Source organism: Numenius arquata, chromosome W (genome assembly GCF_964106895.1).
Source record: "Numenius arquata chromosome W, bNumArq3.hap1.1, whole genome shotgun sequence".
NCBI lineage: Eukaryota > Metazoa > Chordata > Aves > Charadriiformes > Scolopacidae > Numenius > Numenius arquata.
In genome coordinates, this window is record NC_133615.1 from 10,850,339 (window position 1) to 10,876,131 (window position 25,793).

Genomic DNA, 25,793 nt, shown 5'->3' on the forward strand with positions numbered 1-25,793 from the left:
ATGTAAATGTACATCGGGAAGAAAAAAAAAAAATAGTTGTGCACCTTATTTGATAACAGCAAATGAATTAATTCATTTACAACAGCAGGAGCTTTATGAAAAGAAAAGATTCCGAATCTTATTTTCTAACTACTAGTACCCCTCAATTCTAATTTGACCTGAACAAAGGCTGTGAAGTGAAACAAAAATGGTATGTTTTATGCAGTAAGCACATAATTGTCATTTCTCAAAAGTCCACAAGAGGTAACCATCTTCTTCATTTTACACTCACATTCAGCTCCATTCTCATCACCACAACGTATTTACATTGTGACCTTTCAACTATTTCCATATTTTCTATTAAATCTGGTCCTTTGCTTATGTTCTTCTGTCCTCTCAATTTATCCAGGGATGCTAATTTTAGGTTCTCATTTGTTTAGTTCATCTAGTACTGCCTACAAGCATTCTTCCACACTGGTTTTCTGGGTCCATTTAGATCTAGTATTCACTACAGAGCAAAAAATTACCACCCTATTTTAAAACCAATAACATATTTGTACTTGTCTCACCCCACGTATAACGTTAGTGACACACCTTTTTACAAAGCTATTAAAAACACATTGCCCCGTCTTGTTTCACACATACCTTGCTGAAAAGCCCCACTACTATAACTTTAGCCTCAACTCTCCTGCAGTATGTCTGATACTCGGTGCAAGAATTCATAGAATCACAGAATCATTTTGGTTAGAAAAGACCTTTCAGATCATCAAGCCCAACCGTTAGCCTAGCACTGCCAAATTACCACGAAACCGTGTCACTCAGCACTACATCTACACGTATTTTAAATCCCTCCAGGGACGGTGATTCAACCACTTCCCTGGGCAGCCTGTTCCGATGCTTGATAACCCTTTTGATGAAGAAATTTTTCCTTATATCCAATCTAAACCTCCCCTAGCACGTAAGGTCTCCCCTCAGCCTCCTTTTCTCCAGGCTAAACAACCCCAGCTCCCTCAGCCGCTCCTTATAAGACCTGTTCTCTAGACCCTTCACCAGCTTTGGTTCCCTTCTCAGGACACGCTCCAGCACCTCAATGTCTTTCCTGTAGTGAGGGGCCCAAAAGTGAGCACGGTATTCCAGGTGCAGCCTCACCAGTGCCGAGTACAGCAGGACAATCACTTCCCTAGTCCTACTCACCACACTGTTCCTGATACAGGCCAGGATGCTGGTGGCCTTCTTGGCCACCTGGGCACACTGCTGGCTCATGTTCAGCCCACAGTCAACCAACACCCCCAGGTCCTTTTCTGCCAGGCAGCTCCAGCCACTCTGCCCCAAGAATGTGGCACTGCAGGGGGTTGGTGTGACCCAAGTGCAGGACCCGGCACTTGGCCTTATTGAACCTCATCCCATTGGCCTCGGCCCATCGATCCAGCCTAAGGCAAAAACCTCGCCACACCTGCACTGTCCACCTGGAAGCTGTACATAACAGTAGTTATTTTCTGGGAAGGCAGACTGCAGGAAGCACGCCAAGAACTAAGGAAATAAACCCCACAGGATGTAAAGTTTCCTGCCCTACTGTTTGCCTGACCCCTCGGAACACGCCCTGCACACCCACAGCCCACCACCCAGCCAGGCCCGCCCCACCGCTGAGCAAACATTTCTGTCCTCGGAGCCGCTCAGCAGCGCCCTCCGCCCCCAGCCGCATGGGGGTCAACCAGACCCCACTGTCGCCCAGCGACAGCCCAGGTCTATCTCCCCAAGGGACAAAGGATTTTCCTATCAGCCACGGACAGCTCAGGGCTCTCACGGCTTTCAAACAAGCAGCTCCCGCACCGGAGACCACCCACTACGGCTGGTCATAGGGCGCCCTCCTCCTCTCGGCGCTTACCTACGAGTCCACGCACAGGACCAGCATAAGAACGATACATAGAAAGGTGGGGTCGGAGGAGGAAGAGGCAGTTTTGTTCTAGCTGTAGCAGGTATAGCCGACCGACCTGCGCGTGCGCATTAGCTTCTGTCATCCTCACACCCTTCCCGTCGCGAGCACACTCATCCACCACACGTACCCTTCCCCTCCGCTTTCTTTTTCCTCCCGGTGGCGTGTGCTTGTTCTCGCGCTCCTTTTCTCTCCCACCTAGCGACGGCGCTGACAAGGACGGTGTTTGTTGTGTCTTGCACGGTAAGAATGATGCCCTGTTTCCGTAGGGACTCTCGGTCTGTGGGGGTGGGGAGGTTGCGCGCCTTCTCTTCGGAGCCCTTCGTTCTCAGAAACGGTGGGGCGGATCGGATTCCATCTGTGCGCTCGCTGGGCCCGAGGCGGCTGGGGAAGGGGGAAGGGGGGAGGGCGCGATTGGCCGGCTGTTGGCCCTAGTCTTGGCATTCGTTTTATGTTGTTGGGTTTTTTTAATCTGCTTCCCCCGACGACTGGATAAGCTTCTGCCTTTTTAAATCGAAATGGTTTAAGGAAAAATAACTCAGAAAATTGGGACTAAAATTTTCCTCAAAGTTATGTAACTCTCAGCTGATGCTGAATGCAAATCAGACTGAGCCAGAAGTGTCACTAATCACAAGTGTGCATTGAGGTCACGGTGTTCGTTTTTTGTCCAAAGTGAATATAAACCATTCAGCAGCACAGTGTCAGAAAATAGAATAGCTTTTATTAAAGCGTGTTTCACTATGTCATTATATTTATCAATGCAGCTTTTTAATCAATCATGTGTTCCTGCTTCAAAGTGCACATCTGAGGAAATCTGTGCTCTTTTGCTGATAGTTAAATTAAATGATTACATACAATTTAATGATTTGTTTCAAGGCATTGCTTTGTTGGGTTTTCTGGTGAAGGATAAGTTTTTGTGTATTATGTGTACTTCTTACTGAGGTCAGTGGGAGGTTGGAATACTCAAGGAATTCACGGATGGGCCCAAAGTGTGCGTCCTGTCATATTCTAAAGCTTTTCTTAATTATTTTTTTTTTAAGTAAGAGATCCTATTCTTTTTAAGACATAGGAGAAACTTATCAATTTCAAAATGTCATCAGTCAAACGCTTGGTTTATGCAATCATCCATTTCTTGAGAGAGCAAAGTCAGATGGACACTTTCACTCCAGATGAACAAGAAAGCTTGGAAGGTAAGTGATAAAGGTGCTAATGCATGGGTAGGTATTATACATACATATGTTAAAATGTCTGATGTATATTATCATAGAAAGTAACTGGAGTGACCTAACTAAAACTGCCACCACATATTATCTGTGAATAAGATCACAATCTTAATATTTCTGAGATTATGAATTTTAAAATAGCTAATTTTTAAATGTTCTAAAGTTATGAAATTTGTATTACCTTAATTTTGAGCAACAGGTACTTTGAATCACATCAAGTTAGGCAGTGCCATAATGCAGATTATGAGATGATTTGTGTATGTGTCCTACAACTTTTTTCCAGCTGATTCTTTTTCACTTTATTTCTATGTTTGGTTTCTTTCTGCATGTTGTGTGTGATGGTAGCTGTGCTGGCCATGGAGGAAGTAAAACAATTGCCATATATCAGTTTTGGTGTATGGGAAGAACTCATGTTTCATACATGCAAGAATTCCATGTAATATACAAGGGAAGGCTAAGAGATCCTAAGAATACAGAAAATAAAATAAATGCTTTGCATCTGTGTGAGCTGATGCAGGCAGGACGCAGGAACAACCACAAAACCATGGATTAAGGGCAAAGAACAAATTTAATCTCAATACCTCATGGATCGGGGAACCTCTGAAGCAGCACCCGGGCAGAGGCAGGCAAGCAGGGGACGCAGGCACCGCGGAGTGAGAGTCCTTATTAGCAAGAGAGTCCTTGTTAGCAAGGGAGTGAGAGAGCGAGAGAGCTCCCACTTGCTGTTTGGGCCTGTATTCCAAGGATTCTGGCAGGCAGAGTTTTCCGCTGTGCTTTGATCTCTTCAGCAGCAGGGCAGGAATCTCAGGCGTGTTCGATAAGGTGCCCCTGAGTCCATCCCAGGCCTGTGTTATCTAAGTGCAGATGTTCTACTTGTTGAGCACACAGAACTAAGCAACAATTAGTGTGATAGATGTGTTTTCCAGCACCCCACATGCGAGTCACTTGAGTGTGTTTACAGTCCTCCTCACCAATCTTCTGTTACTTTCCCACAGCATCGCTTTTTCACTTGAATAGTGATTCGAAAGAGCACATGGTAGTGAATATTTTCAGTATGATGTAGTTTCTATTAACAGAAGACATAGCTACAGAAAGATGGGCTTCTGTGTATATTACTCTGTTGACAGACATTCATTAAATCTTTGTAACTTCATAGTATCTTTCTCCTTCATATTGTTCTTGTTCCTTTTCCCCAATTCCTGGAGACTTCATGGGAGGTGGTATCACAATGTGGAATTAAGCAAGAGAAGAACAAAAAGAGTCTTAATTCTGCAACAAGCTTTTCATAGAATCTATTTAAAAGATCTGTGCACTGTTTCAAGCAGTCTTTGGTTGTATGACTCAACCAGAGGAGGAATTTGGAGGTAAGAGGGGGAAGTCTAGGACCAGCAGTACGATAAACAACATCCAGGCAGTTGAACACTGAGTTACCTGAAATCTGAGGTGTGGGGAGTAGACTTTCCACAGGTGCAAAGCAGGTCCTGCTTCTCAGAGGCATAAACTTAAAAAGATAAAGCTAGAATGTTCTTCCTTCCAGTGTCTATTGGTTTTATGGTGTAGTTGTTCACTAATGTAAGCAAGAAAGAAACATTTGTACTATGATATTCAAAGGATATTTCCAAAAGAATAAAACCCAAAATATTTGGTTTTACATCACAATCTGGAGCATTTTGTAGACTTGAAAAGTGGTAGTAATCTATGAATTTAACCTGTATCAGGTTATGATGATGTTAAGCTGATGAAAGAAAGCAATGTTTTTGGAAATCATACAATGAGAAATTAAGAGATTCCTTTTGTTTTTATAATAAAGCTGATAAACATTGGGTTGTGACTATGAAGGTTTACTGGATTACAGTCTTGGAGCAGCCTTAGCCAATGTCTATATGAAGGTATCAACAATTTTAAGATTCTATTTTCTGAACAAAAAATATAAAACTTCAGTTGTGCTTAAATGCTGATGTAAAAATACCATTTTAATACAGATATGAAATCCTAATTTTAGAGCTGTACCCTGCCAAAAGTATGGTACCATATGCTATGTATTAGAGGATCAGAGCTGGGCATTCTGAATAATTGACTCACTTTAGTTGTGCAAAATATCTTTAGTACATGTGGAATAGCAATAGCCTGTCCCACCCATTGAAGTGGTTAACGTTAGATGGAGACATGACAGATGTCGTGGTTTCGGCTGAATTTACCAAAACCGAATTTACTTCAAACCGGGACAACAGATTAAAGAATTTGACTGATGGTTTTCATTGGTACCTTATGTACCTTCTTGGTGTCTATGAAAAAGATAAAAAAAACACTGTATAATTAAATCTATGTGCCAAGAAGTAATTTAAACAGCTCCCATTCCCCAGAAAACAACAAAAAAGCTAGAACATTACAAATTAAATTTAGACTTTATCAAAATAAAAGTCTAGCATGTATTCAAACTCCATTTACGTTGATAATTTTATAATTCAAACATGCAGAATGTAGGTTATGTCAATGAAAGTGTAAATTTCCTCTAGGAATTCTGTATTTACTTGATGAATAAAAATATCTTAATTTGAGAGAACAGAGTAATTGAAGGTAGACTGGAGAAATATATTACCAACAACCTAGGATCTAGAGCAGTGATACAGATCTCTGGTGGTTAATGCTCAACCCTATTGTATGAACTAGCAACTTCATTTCTTTCAATTTGCTTTAGTGTGTTTAAATGTCAGTTATTTCCCTTTCCTGTTTATAGTTTCTAGGGTATTTTTCTTGTCTATACCACCTATTTCTGTGGGATTAAAGCAGAAACTCCCTACAATCTGCACAAGGCTGTGATTTCTATATTTTTTTTCTTCTGAGATCAGTGTACCGCAATGAATTTCTCTAAGACAGTGTTTCCAAAACTGGGATGCACCCCTTAAGGTGAGGGATGCATGTAATACTTGAGATGGGGGAATCGGAGCATCACAGAATTGTAGGGGTTGGAAGGGACCTTCGGAGATCAACTAGTCCAACCCTCCTGCCAAAGCAGGGTCACCCAGAGCAGACTGGACAGGAATGCATCCAGGCGGGTTTTGAACATCTCCAGAGAAGGAGACTCCACAACTTCCCTGGGCAGCCTGTTCCAGTGCTCTGCCACCCTCAAAGTGAAGAAGTTTTTCCTCATGTTGAGATGGAATTTCCTGTGTTCCAGCTTGTGTCTGTTGCCCCTTGTCCTGTCACTGGGCACCACTGAGAAGAACTTGACCCCATCCTCTTGACACCTGCCCTTTAGATATTTATAAGCATTGATGAGATCCCCTCTCAGTCTTCTCTTCTCCAGATTAAACAGGCCCAGGTCTCTCAGCCTTTCCTCATAAGAGATGCTCCATTCCCTTGATCATCTTCATAGCCCTCCGCTGGACTCTTTCAAGTAGTTCCCTGTCCTTCTTGAACTGGGGACCCCAGAACTGGACACAATACTCCAGATGGGGCCTCACCAGGGCAGAGTAGAGGGGGAGGATGACTTCCCTTGACCTGTTGGCCATGCTCTTTCTAATGTACCCCAGAAGACCACTGGCCTTCTTGGCCACAAGGGCACGTTGCTGGCTCATGATCAACTTCTTGTCCACCAGGACTCCAAGGTCTCTCTTTGCAGAGCTGCTTTCCAGAATGTCAGCCCCTAACCTGTACTGGTATATTCCTCCCCAGGTGCAGCACCCTACACTTGCCCTTGTTGAATTTCATCAGGTTCCTCTCTGTCCAACTCTCCAGCCTGTCCAGGTCTGGCTGTATGGTGGCACAGCCTTCTGGTGTGTCAGCCGCTCCTCCCAGTTTTGTGTCATCAGCAAACTTGCTGAGGGTACGCTCTGTCCCCTCATCCAGGTCATTGATGAATATATTGAAGAGGGGAAGGTTATGTGGAAGATGAAGCAAGATGATATCGAGTATAAAAGGGGCCTCAGCAGCCCAATTAATTTTCATTATTCAGTGATCAACAGCCTACATGCGTGCTGTGATGCCTTGATGTTGCTTGCAGCTTGTACAAAAGATCCTGGAGCTGTGTGGCACTCCAGCATAGCCCAAGTGCTCTTGTTGCCAGGTAGTAGGTGTTTGTGTGAGCACCGACTGTTCAGCAGGGAGGTAGGTATCTGTACTGGTTTGCAAGGTGGTCAGTACAAGTTTCAGCAACTGCCTAGGCCTCTGAAAGTGTGTGTGTGACGATGGAGGTAATAGGGAGAAAAGATAGGTTTGGCCTCTGAAATCAGACACAGGAAAAGACTTAGATTAATAGCTCATGTGGTGCAGCAAGTCTTTCCCAACTTAGTGATTGCTTGCAGCAGTTGATGGTGCCTCACTTCGGTAATGGGATGGCGAGATGCTAGCAGTCAAGTCTCTTGAGACACTTTTCAGACAAAAACAAATTTTCACCCCTTTAACTTTACTGGGGTCAGGTTTTTACTTCATATTAAACCAGGGTAGTTATTGATCTTGTCATAACTTTAGACATCTTATTAGGAAAAGTTTCAGCTTTGGCTATGTTTGTTTTTACACAGGTTTCTATTGTTGGCTTGCATGTCAAGCAGTGGTTATTATTTTAACCTACTGCTTCATCCCATGAGAGCTCCTAATTTTGTTATGCCTGTGATAGATTGAAAAACTGAATTTATAATATTCATAGTTAAAGGAGAAATGTGGGAGTTCACTGTAACAACTGATTATTTCATGGAAATGCTTACTGGTAATAATACTATACTCAGAATTATTTTGTTTAAGCATAATTTGCACTGCTGTACTTTGCAAAAATCTATATGATAGAGAGTTGGTGTCACAGATTTAATGCCTTGAGAAATATAAAGGAGGGGGTTCTATTTTAAATTTATGCAAAACTAAAAGTGAGGTGAGGCATTCAGAAAAGGGAATGCCTTCAGGTGAAAATAAATTTGAGGGGGAAAATTGCTAAGTATACTGTAGGCAGAGGCTTCCTATTAAGTCATATAAGGGAAAACAAGATATATAATTCCACTGATTTTATGATAAACCTGGTAAGAAGTACTGTTAATATATAATACAGAATTCAGCATAATCAGTGCTTGCTTTACTACAGTTGAGTTTTTCTACATAGCAGGAGACAAAGGAGTTTACCCCAAATCCTTCAGCACTGAGTAATTTAGAACATGGCAAATTGATACATTTTTAGCATTTATAGGTTATAGGAGCAAGCTGTATGCGTATTTAGCCATGTATTCAATTAGTGTTACATGTTATCAACATTAAATTTGTACCATACTTGACATTTTCTGAATAATTTCTATTGTATGTTATCAGAGGGTGGTTTTTTTTTTAAAAATACCTCTTCCAAGTTTTACTATTTATTTTACAAGTTTACTCTTTCTTCCTTTCTCCCAGCTGTGATGTAGAAAATAGGCTCCTCAAACTGGCCTTACTGTTGTTAACTTTAAGTAATTTTATTTTTCTAATTTTGGGTCCATATTCAGGTTCATTATAATGCAAATAAGAATTCAAATTATATTAAGATTGGATTGAAATTCAATTTAAATTCTAAGAGTTTTTACTGATACTTAATTTGAAATCAGCTAATCCTAGTTATCTCTAGTTCAGGTTAAAAGAAAAAATCATATCTATAAATTAAAATATAACACACAACTATTTTTTTCTGTTCAAACTAGGCTTTACAAAGATTCTTTGTTCCTCCTCTGTTTTCAGTCTAAAACATTGTCGTGGTTTTGCCCCAGCCGGCAACAAAGAACCACGCGGTCTTTTTGCTCACTCCCCCCCAGCAGCGGGATAGGGAGAAGAAAAAGGCAAAAACTCGTGGGTTGAGATGAAGGCAGCCATCCCACTTCTGAGAGGCGGTTTCTGCCCCCTCACCCTGCCAGCTCCCCGGCTATAGACTGGGCTGGTGTCACACGGTATCAAATACCTGTTTGGCTAGTTTGGGTCAGCCTCTTCCCAGCTCCTTGTGAAAGTTAACCCCATCCCCGCCGGAACCAGGACAAATATTTAGATGTACACCTTAAAAAAACATTCTGCTAGATCCTCAAAATGAAAGGGAAAATATTGTTATGATTTGAGATATTATAATTAACAGAATACATGTATATATAGGGTTGTATATAGTAATTGCCATTTGTCTTATGTTGTCTAAAAATATGTGAACACACTTAAAACTTCATTTTGGTATTTGGTTCTACTTTTTTTCAGAATTACTTATTGTGAGTGTATTTGCATTATTGTAGGATAGGGAGGGTCATTTAATCCTTGCACAACAGAACATTTGAAAAGATACTGCAGATGTATTTTCTTATAGGATAAAGGCTTGCGATTAATAAAACATTTTATTAATAAACAGTGTCTTCAAATGAATATATTTCATTCCAAAAAAGATAAGAGTAAAGATGAGCCATTTTTTTCCCACTGTTATGCCACACAAATATATGGCAGTTTAGTTGTGGTGTTTTGGGGTGAGGTGACACATGCATAGTTGTATTATGAATTGTGGTTCTTTTGTTATATACTCATATTTTTATGTTAAAAAAAGAAGACAAAATGATTGAAAGAATTGAAATAAAAGTTTTAAATTGGTTTAAGAATAATAGCCAAACTATATATAGATTCTGTATAGCTTATACTATTTTCCAGGCAGTTAATTCTGCAGGGATCAAGTAGCCTCTCTTTATTTTATGATGTGTTCCAAAGGGCTACTTTTACTAGCTGAATAAGGAAGTCAATCACAGCTTTATAAATAAATTAATGAAATTACGCTTCTAAGAAACTGGTGCCTTTTTTTTCTTTTTTTTTTTTTCCTCTTGTAAGTTGCAATTCAGTGTCTGGAGACTGTTTTTAAGATTAACCTGGAAGATACTCATCTTGCACCTCCACAGCGTTTGATAGAAATGTTCACAAATTCTTTTCACAAGGTAAGAATTTAATTTAGAGTCTAGAGTTAATTTGGCAATATGTCCTAAGATGTCATATTGTATACACAACCTTAAAGTGCTGTATAGGTCAAAATGATGAGGAAACTTGAGGAAAACATGAAAAAAGTGACATTTCCATAAAAGCTAGCAGAATGAGAATCTTTAGGGGCAGTGGGAGGAATTAATTTCAGCTAGGCAAGGACAATTCCATATAGAAAATTACTAATGTCTCATTCTCACTTGAAGCATTTTATTCTTCAGTTAAGCATTTTGCAATTCCCAGAGATAATTGTTTGCAAAGTGCTTGAGGTCATCTGCAGTTTTCTGATGCTTTGCACTCCCTTCTGGAAATAATTTAATCCTTGGGTTTTAAAAACATACCTGTGAAGATTAACCTTAAAATGGGAACTTTAAAAATGTGTACTAATAATATGTTCTATCTGGGAATCCTCAGTACAGGAAGCACAGGAACCACCAGGATGGCAAATAGGAAAGTCAGAAGTAAAAACACCAATATTGTAGAGACATGTTAACTCTCTTCCTCTTGACTTCCTTACAGCGTGTGGTGAGCTGTAAGGTTTCTTCAGTAGTAGAAAGCAAGCTTTCTTCCTCTTCTAAGGATGTTTTAGTTCTTTCATACTTCCTGTGCACTGCAGAAAATCTGGTTGCTTCTTGATACAGTGCTTCCCAGGATGAAATGATTATACTAAAAACTTAAAACTTATATTGTAATGAAAAAAATCTTGGTTTGTTTACATACAGAATGACTTGCTGCCTCTCTCAGATTCTTCACCAGAGGATGCTGTAAAGGCTGAACAACTGAAGGAGGAAGGTTTGTAACAAACAGAAATAAACATCTTATGCTTTTATTAAGATTTTTGGGTTATCATGGATAGTGTGTGTTGCATTCTTCTGGAAAAACTGGCTGCTCATGGCTTGGATGGGCATATTCCTCACTGAGTAAAAAATTGGCTGGGTGGCCGGGCCCAAAGAGTTCTGGTGAATGGAGTTAAATCCAGTTGGTGGCTGGTCACAAGTGGTGTTCCCCAGGGCTCAGTACTGGGGCCGGTTCTGTTTAATATCTTTATCAACGACCTGGAGGAGGGAATCGAGTGTACCCTCAGTAAGTTTGCAGATGACACCAAGTTGGGCGGGAGCATCGATCTGCTTGAGAGTAGGAAGACTCTACAGAGGGAACTAGACAGGCTGGATTGATGGGCGGAGGCCAATAGTATGAGACTGAACAAGGCCAAGTGCCAGGTCCTGCACTTGGGACCCCATGCAGATAGGGGTGGGGAGCAGAATGAAGCCCCTGTAATCCAAAGGGAGGTGGTGAGGGACCTGCTCCAACACCTGGATATAAACTATGGGGCCAGATGGGATCCACCTGAGGGTACTGAGGGAGCTGGCAGAAGTGGTCACTGAGCCACTTTCCATCATCTACCAGCAGTCCTGGCAAACTGGGGAGGTCCCAGCTGACTGGCGTCTAGCAAATGTGACTCCCATCCACAAGAAAGTCTGGCAGGGTGATCCAGGGAACTCCAGGCCTGTCAGTCTGACCTCGGTGCCTGGGAAGGTCATGAAACAGATCATCCTGAGTGCCATTATGCAGCGCATGAAGGACACCCAGGCGATCAGGCCCAGCCAGCATGGGTTCATGAGAGGCAGGTCCTGCTTGACAAACCTGATCTCCTTCTATGACAAAGTGACCCGCTTGGTGGATGAGGGAAAGGCTGTGGATGTTGTTTACCTGGACTTTAGTAAGGCCTTTGATACAGTCTCCCACAGTATCCTCCTGGAGAAACTGGCTGCCCATGGCTTGGATGGGAGTACTCTCCGCTGGATTAAAAACTGGCTGGAGGGCCGGGCCCAGAGAGTGGTGGTGAATGGAGTTAAATCCACTTGGCGGCCGGTCACGAGTGGTGTCCCCCAGGGCTTGGTATTGGGGCCGGTTCTTTTTGACATCTTTATCAATGATCTGGATGAGGGGATTGAGTGCACCCTCAGTAAGTTTGCAGACGACACCAAGTTGGGTGGGAGTGTTGATCTGCTGGAGGGTAGAAAGGCTTTGCAGAGGGATCTGGACAGGCTGGATCAATGGGCTGAGACCAACGGGATGAGGTTCAACAAGACCAAGTGCCAGGTCCTGCACTTGGGTCACAACAACCCCCTGCAGCGCTACAGGCTTGGGGCAGAGTGGCTGGAGAGCTGCCTGGCAGAAAAGGACCTGGGGGTGTTGGTCAACTGTCGGCTGAACGTGAGCCAGCAGTGTGCCCAGGTGGCCAAGAAGGCCAACAGCATCCTGGCCTGTATCAGGAACAGTGTGATGAGTAGGACTCAGGAGGTGATCGTCCCCCTGTACTCAGCACTGGTGAGGCCCCACCTCGAGTACTGTGTCCAGTTTTGGGCCCCTCACTACAAGAAGGACATTGAGGTGCTGTAGCAGGTCCAGAGAAGGGCAACAGAGCTGGTGAGGGGTCTGGAGAACAAGTCTTGTGAGGAGAGGCTGAGGGAGCTGGGGGTGTTCAGCCTGGAGAAAAGGAGGCTGAGGGGGGACCTTCTCGCTCTCTACAACTCCCTGAAAGGAGGCTGTAGAGAGGCGGGGGTTGGTCTCTTCTCCCAAGTCACAGGTGATAGGGCAAGAGGAAACAGCCTCAAGTTGTGCCAGGGGAGGTTCAGATTGGATATTAGGAAGAATTTTTACCCTGAAAGTGTTATTAAGTCTTGGAATGGGCTGCCCAGGGAAGTGGTTGAGGCACCATCCCTGGAGGTATTCAAAAGACGGGTTGACATAGTGCTTAGTGACGTGGTTTAGTGATGTTTTTTTTTATCAGAGTTAGGTTGATGGTTGGACTAGATGATCTTGAAGGTCCCTTCCAACCTAGACAATTCTATGATTCTGTATGGGTGGCTATAAGCAAGTTGTTTGGAGATGTGAGAAGATGACACCAAAATGGAATTAACATATAGCCTATTGGATTATGAGGCCTGCAAAGATAGTTAAGACTGATGAATCTATATTAGAATGGAACTGCAATTACAGTTACACTTCTCAACAAAGTGATCTTTGCTTAACAGCAGAAGTTATCTGGAAAGTGTGAAATAACAAGATGAGAAGGGGAAATTTTGTGTGGTGGACTACAGTGTATATAATAAACTTTACAGACATAGTAGATATTTTTGTGTGCATTATTCCATGCCAATTCCATTTAAAAGAATGTGTCTCAAAAAAGTACCGCCATAACTGCTTATATAGATGCTATAATGTGGCTGCTTTATTTCTTTCAAACATAGCACTGTATCTCTTAACTACTTAAGAGCCTTTTATAATTTATTTCAGGTAACAATCATATGGAAGAAGAAAATTATGGTGCTGCAGTGGATTGTTATACTAGGGCTATAGAACTGGATCCAAACAATGCAGTCTACTACTGCAACAGGTAAGAAGAAAATAATATATACTTTTTGTTCCTGAATTTCATCAACGTTATTTTAAAGATAAATTTTGAAGTAGAACAAAACAACATGAGGCTAGAAAAACCTGCTATTCAGAAATTGATGATGTTAAATTTGTAACAGATTTAAAGGAAAAGTGAGCTAATTCAACATTAAAGGTGTAATATGGGCTTTAAAATTACTTGTAACACCTTGAGATCAGGTTTTTGTGAGTTAGTATGTCTATAATAAATTATAACTTAGGCTGTTGTTTCTGGTCTGTTGAGAGTAGTAAGAGCTTCTTTTCTGGTGTTCTAGTGACTCAGCTGCCATCTCTATCTTCCCTAGTATTGACTTTCCCCGGAAAAAATATCGTCAGTGTTGGTATACCATTTTGGAGATTTCAAGCACTGTATAAATACTCAGTGTTTTTATGCATGACCTTTTGAAAAATAACAAGACTGTTGTAGTTTCATTGTACAATCAATTCTTCACCATAGTACTTACATGGGACCAGAGGGAGTCTCGAAGGGCATGTTACACCGGTAGCAGCAGTATGCTTTTTCATTATACTGCCCTGAAGACCCCCATAAGAACAAAGGCAGTATAGTCTATGAGCCTTACTGGAACTGGCCTGCCTCTGGAGCCCCTCTGCTCTACACTTTTCTGTGCCTCTGTTATCAGAAGGTTTTGCTAACTAAAGTGCAGTCAATCTGGCCTTGTGGCACTGTACCCAGTGGATTTTTCCATTTTTGAAGCTGTGCTTCCATTACTTCAGAGTTTAGTTTGTGATAAATACAAGTGAATGATTCAGTGTTTTGTGGCAAGCATAAAGAGAAGGGGAATGCACAGTTTACTAATGTTTTATGTCTTTAAGACAGTAGTTCAAAGTGTAAATCATCTATTTTCCTTGAGAAAACTGACCATATATGTGATTTTAGGTATCAAATGGTAATATAAGTCCTGATTCAAAAGCCTCCCGAAATCACTGAATGGGCTTAAGCATCAAATCTGTAATTAGCAAAAGAGTGGAAACACTTCACTGTCTGCTGCATCATCACACATTACATTTGTGAGGACCAAAATGAATCTTGATGTCAGTGAGCATGGTATTGTACAAAGTTATTTAAAAGAAGATAGGCAGTTGCTTGGAGTTTTGAGGGTGATGTGGTTTCTGAATAAGCATAAGCTTTATTTTTATCTTACTTAAGCTAGTATGGAAGCAATGGAGAATTATTGCCTTCAACAATATTGCTTTTTACTTGCACCAGTGGAAAAAGAGGGCTGAGATGCCCTTGAAGTTTTAACTGGCCATATAATTTTTTTGGAAAAAACATTTTCCGTTCAAACACACGCAAGGCTAAGCATTGTCCCCAGTTTTTATCCATACATCTTCACTGGCATCTGCAGAGTTGGACAACTGTTAAGTAGCCTGAGTATTTAAAAGATACAAGTAGTCCCATTCAGAAGAGATTTTAATCAAATTCAGAAAAAAAATGCAATTTGAAGGTTATCACAGGAAAAGATTGAATACAGTGATGATTGTAGCATCTAGCATTCCTAATAAAAATGAAAAATGCTTTACGTGATGGAAATTTCTACTATATGAATACAAATTGTCATTTCTACTATAGTTTCTTTTAATCAAGGAACAACAAATTCGAGTGTTTTGAGGCCTTTTAAGCAGGTAAAATTTTGAGTACTAATCTGTTCCTATGTCATTTTTAGTTTGGGCAAGTCTTTAGTCTTATAAATGTCCACAACATTTAGTATTTCTCTGGTATAGAGATGCAATTTTAATTTGGTAATTCAGAGATTATTGAGAAATGTTATCCCAATTCAATTTACCTATAAGTATGAGTTCCCTGCTAAAAAAATTCACCAGAAAAAGTCACAGCATTCCTTTGAAGGCAGTAAAACCATACTACTTACTGGAAAAGCCTTTGACACCATTTCCCACAGCATTCTCCCAGAGAAACTAGCTGCTCATGGCTTGGATGGGCATACACTTCACTGGGTAAAAAAACTGGCTGGATGGCCAGGCCCAGAGAGGGGTGGTGAATGGAGTTAAATCCAGTTGGCAGCCAGTCACAAGTGGTGTTCCCCAGGGCTCAGTATTAGGGCCAGTTCTGTTTAATATCTTATCAGTCATCTGGACGAGTGGATTGAGTGGACCTTCAGTAAGTTTGCAGGTGACACCAAGTTAGGTGGGAGTACCGATTTGCTTGAGGGTAGGAAGACTCTACAGAGGGATCTGGACAGGTTGGATCAATGGGCCAAGGCCAATGGGATGAGGTTCAACAAGGCCAAGTGCCAGGTCCTGCACTTGGGTCACAACAACCCCCTGCAGCGCTACAGGCTTGGGGCAGAGTGGCTGGAGAGCTGCCTGGCAGAAAAGGACCTAGGGGTGTTGGTCGACTGTCGGCTGAACATGAGCCAGCAGTGTGCCCAGGTGGCCAAGAAGGCCAACGGCATCCTGGCCTGTATCAGAAATAGTGTGGCCAACAGGACTAGGGAAGTGGTTGTCCCCCTGTACTTGGCACTGGTGAGGCTGCACCTAGAGTACTGCGTTCAGTTTTGTGCCCCTCGCTACAAGAAAGACATTGAGGGGCTGGAGCAGGTCCAGAGAAGGGCAATGAAGCTGGTGAGGGGTCTAGAGAACAAGTCTTATGAGGAGAGGCTGAGGGAACTGGGAATGTTTAGCCTAGAGGAAAGGAGGCTGAGGGGAGACCTCATTGCCCTCTACAACTGCCTGCAAGGAGGTTGTAGAGAGTTTGGTGTCAGTCTCTTCTCCCAAGTAACAAGCAATAGGACAAGAGGAAATGGACCCAAGTTGCACCAGGGGAGGTTTAGATTGGATATTAGGAAAAATGTCTTCACCAAAAGGGTTGTCAAGCATTGGAACAGGCTGCACAGGGAAGTGGTGGAATCACCATCCCTGGAGGTATTTAAAAGACAGGTAGCCGTGGTGCTTAGGGACATGGTTTAGTGGTGGACTTGGCAATGTTAGGTTAACGGTTGGACTTGATCGTGAAGGTCCCTTCCAACCTAGTGCAATTGTATAAAAGTCTTCTATTTAAACTACTTCTTGAGAGTTTCACTTCTTTTAATAGGTTTTGTAATGTATTTTGTGTATATAGCAATGCACTTAAGCACATACTTAGTTCAGAACACTTGCTTGTCTTGCTTACTTGAGGAAAGCTGAGGCATTGCCTAAATAATGAATGAAAAGTCAGTAAGATTAAACAATTCTAAAGTTAGTCATGGACGTGTGAATATCTAAGCTGTTTTTTATTTGAGGTTTTTTGCCGTTATTGGTGGGTTGTTTTTTGGGGGGGGGGGGGGGGATTTTTTTGTTTGTGTTTTGTTTTTGTTGTTTTGCAAAGCTCTGTCCCTTCCCTCCCCTCTTCCTCTTAGGGCTGCTGCTCAAAGTAAGCTCGACAACTACAGTGAAGCAATAAAGGATTGTGAGAGCGCCATAGCAATAGATCCAAATTACAGCAAAGCATATGGGAGAATGGGGTAAGCTAATACAAATCTGAGTAAACGCTGAAGACCCAAGTTTAAATCACCATAGATGTTCTGAAATAAGTGGAACTATGTTGTTTTCCTTAGCTGATATTCTTGTTCTCAAAGTGTAGCAGTTTTCTGAAGGTGACCCTATCAGGCTGTCAGCTTTAAGTTTTATATACATAGTTGATATCAGCACTTTGATATCAGATTTTGTCAGTTAGCTTTTTTTTTTTTTCTTTCATTTTATCTGCAAGAACAAAGCTTTAACTTTGCAAATTTAGTTTAGGAAGTCATGCTGTGTTTTTCCACCTCCTACCTAGTTATGAGTAATAAAAATTCTGCAATTGGAACAGTGAATCTGTTAATGATGCTGTTAGTGAACAGGATCCTAAAAGCATTGAGGCTTCATGCTAGCAGGAATAGAGGCTTAATTTTTTTTGTTCAATAACTCTCGGGAAGCAGATATGTTAGCAGGACTAAGCTATGTCCCTTTTTTCAGTCATGTGTGAGAGATTAACAGTATCGCCCCTTTAGGTGGTGGGTCTGATTAAGTGCTCTCTGAAAAAAAATAAATGTCAGGAATGTTCTCCCGAATGAGAGATCTACTCGAGTGAAGGGCTATTCTTCTGAGATGTGTAGCTTTGCATTTTCAATAGTCAAATATATTGTGGGTGTGGGCTGAATGCTGCTTAAGACTTCTGAGATTATATCTATACTAGTAAATTAAAAAATACTTGGGATTGTTCTTTGGGATCAGCTGGCACAAAATCGCCCATGTCCATATTATTAAAATCTAGTTTGCAGTATGGAGTGACCACATCCAAACTCCCTATTGCTAAATTGCCTTGGCCTGTGTTTAAATTCTGAATCATGCCCCAAAATTGTATGGGATAATGCTTTGCCTGGGACAAAGCCATGCTAGGGGGCATTTATTTAAGATCAAAGATGATGGAATTCCATCACTTGAAAACTTTCTCTGATACAGTTTATTTTACTAGTACAAATGTAGCCTGACTGGCTTTTGAGATAGTTAATTCACTTTGAAATTTTAGGGACTGTTGAATTGGTTTTGTCTGATTTAACTCCCTTTAGATTGTTTCTTCATATAGCACAACCTGAGATCCCTTGACTTCAGTGAGATGGAGGGAAGCTACAGGCTGATTTAATTGAAAATTGGAGGTTATTTTAGAGTTTTCAGTGTAAGACCAGTGTGCCTTTTGATACACGTTGTAAGCGTGTATCATTCTTGGGCAATCACAAAACTGACCAAAAGAACAAACAACAAAAAAAACCACCAAAAAACCAAACCAAACCAAAAAACCCCAACACAATTGCATCAGAGAAATACCTGATTGCATTTCTCGTCTGATCAGAAACTATTTTGGCAAATTCATGGCCCAATAGAGAGAATTGTTTACGGGAGTAACTGTATTAAGGGAGACAACATTAATATTGTATGAGTTCCTCCAGGAGTGTTACTGGAATCTCCTGGAGTTTCATACTGTTATTGAGTTCATTGTCACTGAGAGTAATGACTGTGACTGATGTATCTAACACACTGAGCTCTCTTGCTCGATATAAATGATTAAGATCTGTTAGTGGGCATCAGCACAGGCTTATCAACCCAGTCTCTGTAGCTCGGCACATACTAAAGGGAGACTGGAGTACTAAATAGCTGAATGTGAGTTATACAGATCTTTCACAAAATGTGGAAAAAATCAGTTTAGTGTTGTGGTCAGCATAAATTGAAAATATAGTAGAAGATAGAATTGAAACTGCAACCAGATGGACTTCTGGAGTAGCTCAAAGATAGATGATGTTTTAAATGTAGTAGCTAATAAAATTTGGAAACAAATATTGTTTCAAACGTAGTAGGTAATCTGTCCTGTGCTCTCCTGAGCTGCTGGAGAAGAACCTTTTCAAAACATTAGGCAGGCTTCCCTGATACAAGGGTTTCTTCTAGAGTCTTACAGATATTGCTACTATCCTGTATAACCCATTTGTCAAGCTGTTGAAGTAGAAGATCCAAGAGGAGAATCTTGCACTGATCGTAAGACAAAAATGTGTTACGCTGAAACTTGTGGATCCGGTATTTGGTTTCTTGAAGCTGCGGTATCTTCACCCTACATACCCATGTACCCTTGTGAATAATCTATTGGATCAAAAGGACTGGAGGACACATTTAGAGGAATTCCTGAGCTTATGCAAAAAGTCATGGATGCTGAATCCAGCTTGTGCTCTCAAATACAGACCAAATCACTTGATGATGCACAAGAGTTTTTAATGAAGCTTGCATATATATGGAACAGACAGTGCAAGATGAGTTCTTGAGGGTTCATCTGTTCTGCAAAAGTAAGGTCTTACACTAAGCAGTAGTAGCACAATAGCAAAACTTGCTTTAACTTAGTGCTCAAGCTAAAAATTAGTTGTGAGATACTGTTTTACTTAAAAAATGTATCATTATCTTTTGATGGTCATTTATGTTCCACCCGGGATTTCTTTATTTCACATTAGGTTGGCTCTGACCTCAGTGAATAAATATGAAGCAGCAGTTACAAGTTACCAAAAAGCACTGGATCTTGATCCAGAAAATGACTCTTATAAGTCAAATTTGAAAATAGCAGAAGAGAAACTAAGAGACGTGTCCAGTCCTGTAAGTTTGCTCTGCATCGATTTATTTACAATACTTTTAACTGGGATTTTGTAGGTAAACTTATCTTCAATTGTAATTTTTTTTGTAGACTGGAAGCGGACTGAGTTTTGACATGGCAAGCTTGATAAACAATCCTGCCTTCATTAGTATGGTGAGTATATTTCAAGCTTTACACTATATTTCTTTTTTAAGACTGAAGGTTTAAGAACAACTCTTGTTAAATAACACAAGTGATTTTAATGCTGCTTATAATGGCAATGGTTTCATTATACTGAATTTCAACTTTTCTCAGTCATTTTACGCTCAAACCAAGAAGTGAAGCATAAATCTCCTATAATGCCTGTCTTATTTCCAAATGATTTTATTCTACTTATGAACAACAACATGTGTAGATTAGCTATGCTGTTTTTATAGACGGCATGAATAGCAAAACACTTGTCAGCAGCATGGTGAAAATCTTTTCTATTCTCTGCATAGCAGTTAACAATGAATACAAAGAAAATGCCTCTTAAGTGAATAGTAAATACACACTACTTTCTTTTACTTCCAGTACAATGGCAAACTGTGGTTTTGTCCCTCAGTAGTTTTTCTCCATGCATGGTTTTCTTAGCCAAATTGTATGAATTAACTTTGAAGAATAGAAATTGGAGAAAAAAAATGCAAAAAATACTTATTTCCTTTGAGAACTTGGTTAAAACTTTACTACCCCTCTGGTAGCTTCATTAGGACAGGACATTTTAACCAGTGCTTCAGTGTGGAAATGCACTGCATGCAAGAGAGATCAATACATCTGATCTGATACTGTGGTCCAAATAATAGAGATGGTAGGCAAGGAAGAAGTGAACAAGTTCTCCAATGGCATTAGTGGTTAAATAGCACTAGAACTCCATGTACCACTTCAATGGCCATGTGACTGTTATGGTTTGAGGAACCTATATCAATTTATTGTCATTTAGACAATTATTCTCTCATCCAATGATCCCTCCCCACCCGGGAAGGGGAATTGGGGGGTGGGGGATAAAGAAACTTGAGGGTTGAAATATAAACAGATTTAACAGAATAAGACTAGATAATTAACATTAATAACACTAAAGAACCAATATTGATACCAATAGAAATATAAAATATACAAGGATTATACTCAGCCAATTCTATCAGTAGGAAGCTGTGCACTCCCAGCAGGGACAGCAAATGTCAGACACTGTGAGCGCTACGGCTTTGGGAGGAAGGGGAAGGCCTCAGGGGTCTGGCACCGGGGCAAGGAGTTCTCTGGATCGCAGCCATCAAGGGAGAGAAAGAACTTCTCAGCAAACTTTCTAATTTATATTGACTGAAATAATCCTGTTGGCCAGCCTGGGTCAAATGGCCAGGCCTTGCTCCTCCTCATCCCTGCACCTGGCAAGGCTCGAAAACACCAAGGCCTTGAAACCCCACATACTATAGCTGGCTATGAAGTAAATATTTTCACAAGTTCAGACACTAGAGTCTTCCAAAAGTACAGTTTTCCCCAACATTAGGAGAGACTTTACTGAAAAGTAAAAATACTGAAAGAGAAATTAATCCTGTGTCACTCGAACCAGGACAGTGACTTATTCAGACAGTCTGTGTCTGTTTAGAGACAAAGATGTACTCTTCAATATGGAGCTAACTATAGTGAAAGGATTTTTGCATCATTTCCAGAAGACGCGTGGTCAAGTGGATAGAACACAGGACATTCAGCCAGGAATGAATGAATGATTTTCTTGTGGTGTGTTGTTTTTTTCCCCTTGTTTTGTTTTTTAAGGAAAAAAAAAATGGCTTGCTGTCTGACCTCGAGAAAGTTATTTCTCCATTTTGGGCCCCTAACCTAGATCAGACTTGTTACTGATGGAAAAGAGGAAAAATATATCCTATACTTCCCATAGAATTGACCCAAATTTGGCATTTTGTATCCAACTGTAGAATAGAAAAAACCAGTTGATTTACTTTTGAGAGATTGTATGGAAATATATCAATTCATAAAATTAATACTGTATATGTCTGGGTTTTGTAGTGCCTTTAATACGATAGTGAATGAGCAGATACTGCAATGTGCCTATTGGTCTTGTATTCATACAGACACTGATTTCTGTAGGAATTACGTTACTAACTTTAAACCATCGCTTGGTTTATTTGATAGTTTCTGTCCATATATATCCTTACATTATGGTAAACATGATATAAATTTTGAGATATCTTATGAATGAGAAATTTAAATAACCTTATGCTTACTACGAAGTAAGAAGATATGCAAGTTACCACAGAATGTATAAGTTACCACAAAACCATGGTACAAAGTAAGTCCACACTGGTTTACTCTGCAATATTTTGTGGCTGTAATTTTAACAGTTTATACCCGCTAGTAATAATAGTCACAAAACTGATTTATCCAGGCTGGGAATCAACAAAATAGAAAACCTTTGTCCTTGGAAGTCTTAAGGTGGTTTTTGGTTGTGGTTTTTTTGGTTTTTGGTTGTGGGTTTTTTGGGTTTTTTTTGGTTTTGTTTTTTTGGGTTTTTTTTAAGCTTTCTGGTACTGGGTTTTTATGTTTAATATCTTGTTGCCATATTTTTCATGTCTGAATCTGTAACCAGTATTTGTTATCTAACATGTAACAAGTTGTCTCGGCTTCATATCCTCGAAATACTTTCCTGTAATGATTCTTTTTGCTGGGGACCACACATCTCTGTGCACATAAACTTAGCTTAATTTTGTAATAAAACATAGAATACACCTCGTGGGTTTTTCTTTTTTCACATTTTACTCAGTGATACCTAAGTAGTAAATGTGTTATAATTTCAGCTATATATTGTCTATTCTAGGCAGCAAGCTTAATGCAGAATCCTCAAGTTCAACAATTGTAAGTATTAAAATGGAGTACCATTGAAACAAATGTCTTTAGGAGGTTGAATTAATAAGAAAAAAAGTGGATAGTACCGTATTCCTGAAAATGTAATTTTATTTTTGCTTACTGGAAGTAGAACTACTGCAGTTTCTTCCTCTTGCAGCTTATTTCCTCCCAGCAGTTCAACAAAGAACTACAGTTTATTGCTTACTGTAAAGGTCCTTGCATACCTCAATGCCAAGACTGTGCTAACTGTTTCAGGATGTCAGGAATGATGTCAAACGCCATTGGTGGCCCTGCTGCGGGTGTTGGTGGCCTGTCGGATCTGTCCAGCCTGATCCATGCGTAAGTGTTATGAATTGCATAGTTTTAACTGTTACATTTGTAGAAGCATCATTGTGCACCATCTGTTTAAAAGGGATATTGTCAAGCCAATTATACTGTGGCCTGTCCCCATTGTATACCTGATTATTATTAAAACTGAGAACTTGAAAATTTATTTTCCACTATCTTGTTTGTTTGCTTTCTACATTTCCATCAATTGGAAAGACTGAACTGTGTGCTCGGTTTCACTTTCTGGTTTTCATACACTGTTTACTTTCTAAATGCCAGTTATTAAAAATGTTCCTTTAAACCTTTAAAATGTTCCTTTTTAAACCTTTAGGTACTCCTGCGAGTGCTTTCAAATTGTGTTGATCAATATATTACTGGATATCCCAGACACTAGTTAGAAAAGCTACAGATTGATTTAGCACAGGTTTCAACAAGTTCTAAAGTTGACTCCCGACTGACCATGCTCTGGCATCCCTCCATTTGGACTAGGAAGGCTTCAGGGAACTTGGTATAATAAGGAGAAGAGTGGCTTTTACAAAAACCAGGACCCAAGTCTTTTATAATATAATAATGATAATCCATCTGGAAGAGTCTGCACAAAAACATGCAATTTGCTAATATAGCAAGACCTCTTAACAGGCATACAATTTTACTTTATATTAGCATTCTAGTCTGTTTCAAACAGGGCAAAAGTAATTTATAATTCACATCAGACAGGAATGTGCCCCACAAAATCAAGTGCTGTTTTTTCTCAAAAATCATGTGCTATGTCACCATAAAAATGGTGACTTTCCTTCAATATGCACTGTGGTTTAAAGGAGTCTTGATGATTTGCTAATTGGGCAAAATGCAGAAGTTACAGAGAATGCCATGCCAGGCTATTCATGAAGTAATATGTTTTACTTGCTTTTTCTATTAAACCGGGGTTATGTTTATCTTCTACGTGGAATTAATCTCACCTATTAATTTTACTCTTAAGCTGCAACAGTTATGGAGATGGATCTGTCATTACTTCAGTCATACAGGTGCAATTGTATGCTTGCTTTCCACTAATGACATCTTGTTGGCTGTAAAGTTGGCAGCTGCGTACTGTATTTAAACTAGAACTTCAACTATAAGAGTAGTTACCTAAACAACTAGAATGGATCCTTTCAAAAATAAGGGAGCAAATCACTGGAGCAGATTTGTTGCTAAATTTTAGTTTTAGCAAGTAAGATAATACTTTTTCCTCCATGCTATTAAGTAGAAGTAATAGTCCTAAAGAATGAAAATGAAGACCTGATGATAATCCTGTTTGGAGAGACTTTAACTAGATAAAGTGGTAATACTACAGCTATCCTGCTGTGTAGTCTTAATCAAGATATCTGCAGTCTTAACTTTCATATAATGCAGCTTTCAGTTATATTAGGATATCCTGTTTTCTTAAAAATGCTGCTTGTCGGTTGGTTTGGGTATTTTTTTTTTTCACTTGTTGATTTTACTTAAACCTGTTCAACACAGGGGGCAACAGTTTGCACAACAAATACAGCAGCAAAATCCAGAGCTCATAGAGCAACTGAGAAATCATGTCCGGAGCAGATCTTTCAGTGGCAGCACTGAAGAGCATTCCTGACTTAAAGGAGGCATGCGAATTGGAATGGTATATAACCCCAAAATGTATACCATAGTTAGTAGCAAAAGTACTGCTGTAACTTCTGCTTGAATAGAAGACAAAATTCTTTGTGCGTGTTTGCAAACAAGAATAAATCTATTAAACAGATCTGTTGCACATAACTTGGAACATATCATTTATGTATAGTTACTCCTCTGAAAATGAATACACTAAATATATCTGGAGATAGTTGAAGCCTGCCTGGATGTGTTTCTGTCCAGTCTGCTCTAGGTGAACCTGCTTTGGCATGGGGGGTTAGACTAGATGATCTCCAAAGGTCCCTTCTAACCCATACAATTCTGTGATTCTGTGAAATAGATTAAGTGGTTTGTTAAAATCCCTACCTAAAGGTCATTTTCAGTATGTGCGTTAGATAGATCTCCAGGGCTATTGAGTAGGGAAGAGTTTTGTAGTAGGCTGATCTTGCATAACAGCTTAATTCTAAAATCCTAGTGTAAAAGGCACATTATTCTTATGGTGAAAATTGTTATGGCTGTACTCCCTGTCAAATATGCTATTGAAACAATAGGCCCATCTGATGTGCCCTTATATAATGAGCATAAATCAGTGTTGGAGTATAGAATGTACTTAAAACTAATGCTTGAAAAGTCTGTTTCTTTAAGCCTGTGGAGGGACTGTTATTAGTAACTTGAAATACTTTTCAACTTCATTTGGAAGGAGAGAGGGAGATGATTGCATGTGAAGGAGTACCACAAATTGTAGAGAAAGAGAAGACACTAATCCTGAGTAAGAATTCACAGAAACCAAAATAGAGCTTGACTTGGGAAAGGAAGTATTATTAAGAAGTTTTAGGCTTTCCTACTGCCATGTCTACCCTCAAATCATGATGGTAGCCTTGGAGGTCAGCATTATGGCACTATTTTCCTAGGCATGGCAAACTGTATTACATTCTACGTGTATGCAGTATTTAATATAAGCTTAAAATTCTTAACTGTAATAAGCTAAAACTGATCCTATGATTATACAAATAATTAGTACTGAAAATTTATCAAAAAAAAAACTGCCTTAGAAGGATTCTCTTTCTATTCTTGTGTGGTAAATCACTGCCTTAAGCAATTAAGGATTTATTTTTATTTTTTTTTTAAGTTTAACAGCTTCTGACTTGACATCTGATGACAAGAAAATCCCTAACACGATCTTATTTCAGAGGTTGTTCCCATTCTGAATCTAATCACCAAACTAGGTGGGAGTGTTGATCTGCTTGAGGGTCAGAAGGCTCTACAGAGGGACCTGGACAGGTTGGATCAATGGGCCGAGGCCAATGGGATGAGGTTTAATAAGGCC

At 40.1% G+C, this 25,793-nt stretch overlaps 1 protein-coding gene across 1 annotated transcript; it reads left to right on the top strand.

Moving 5' to 3' along the window:
• The first annotated feature begins 3,002 nt into the window (after nt 1-3,002).
• On the top strand, nt 3,003-24,449 carry LOC141476659 (small glutamine-rich tetratricopeptide repeat-containing protein beta-like). The gene is made up of 10 exons (XM_074165455.1): nt 3,003-3,102; nt 9,937-10,040; nt 10,803-10,872; nt 13,381-13,480; nt 16,893-16,997; nt 19,503-19,641; nt 19,730-19,792; nt 22,482-22,519; nt 22,766-22,849; nt 24,338-24,449. The coding sequence occupies exons 1-10, from the start codon at nt 3,003-3,005 to the stop codon at nt 24,447-24,449; spliced, it is 915 nt and encodes a 304-aa protein (XP_074021556.1).
• Nucleotides 24,450-25,793: the final 1,344 nt, after the last annotated feature.

Bases quoted from the DNA above. Each gene is read 5' to 3' on its own strand.
- LOC141476659 (XM_074165455.1), top strand. From the start codon at position 3,003: ATGTCATCAGTCAAACGCTTGGTTTATGCAATCATCCATTTCTTGAGA. The intron at 10,873-13,380 runs GTTTGTAACAAA...AATTTATTTCAG, and splicing joins TGAACAACTGAAGGAGGAAG to GTAACAATCATATGGAAGAA. The intron at 19,793-22,481 runs GTGAGTATATTT...TGTCTATTCTAG, and splicing joins ATCCTGCCTTCATTAGTATG to GCAGCAAGCTTAATGCAGAA.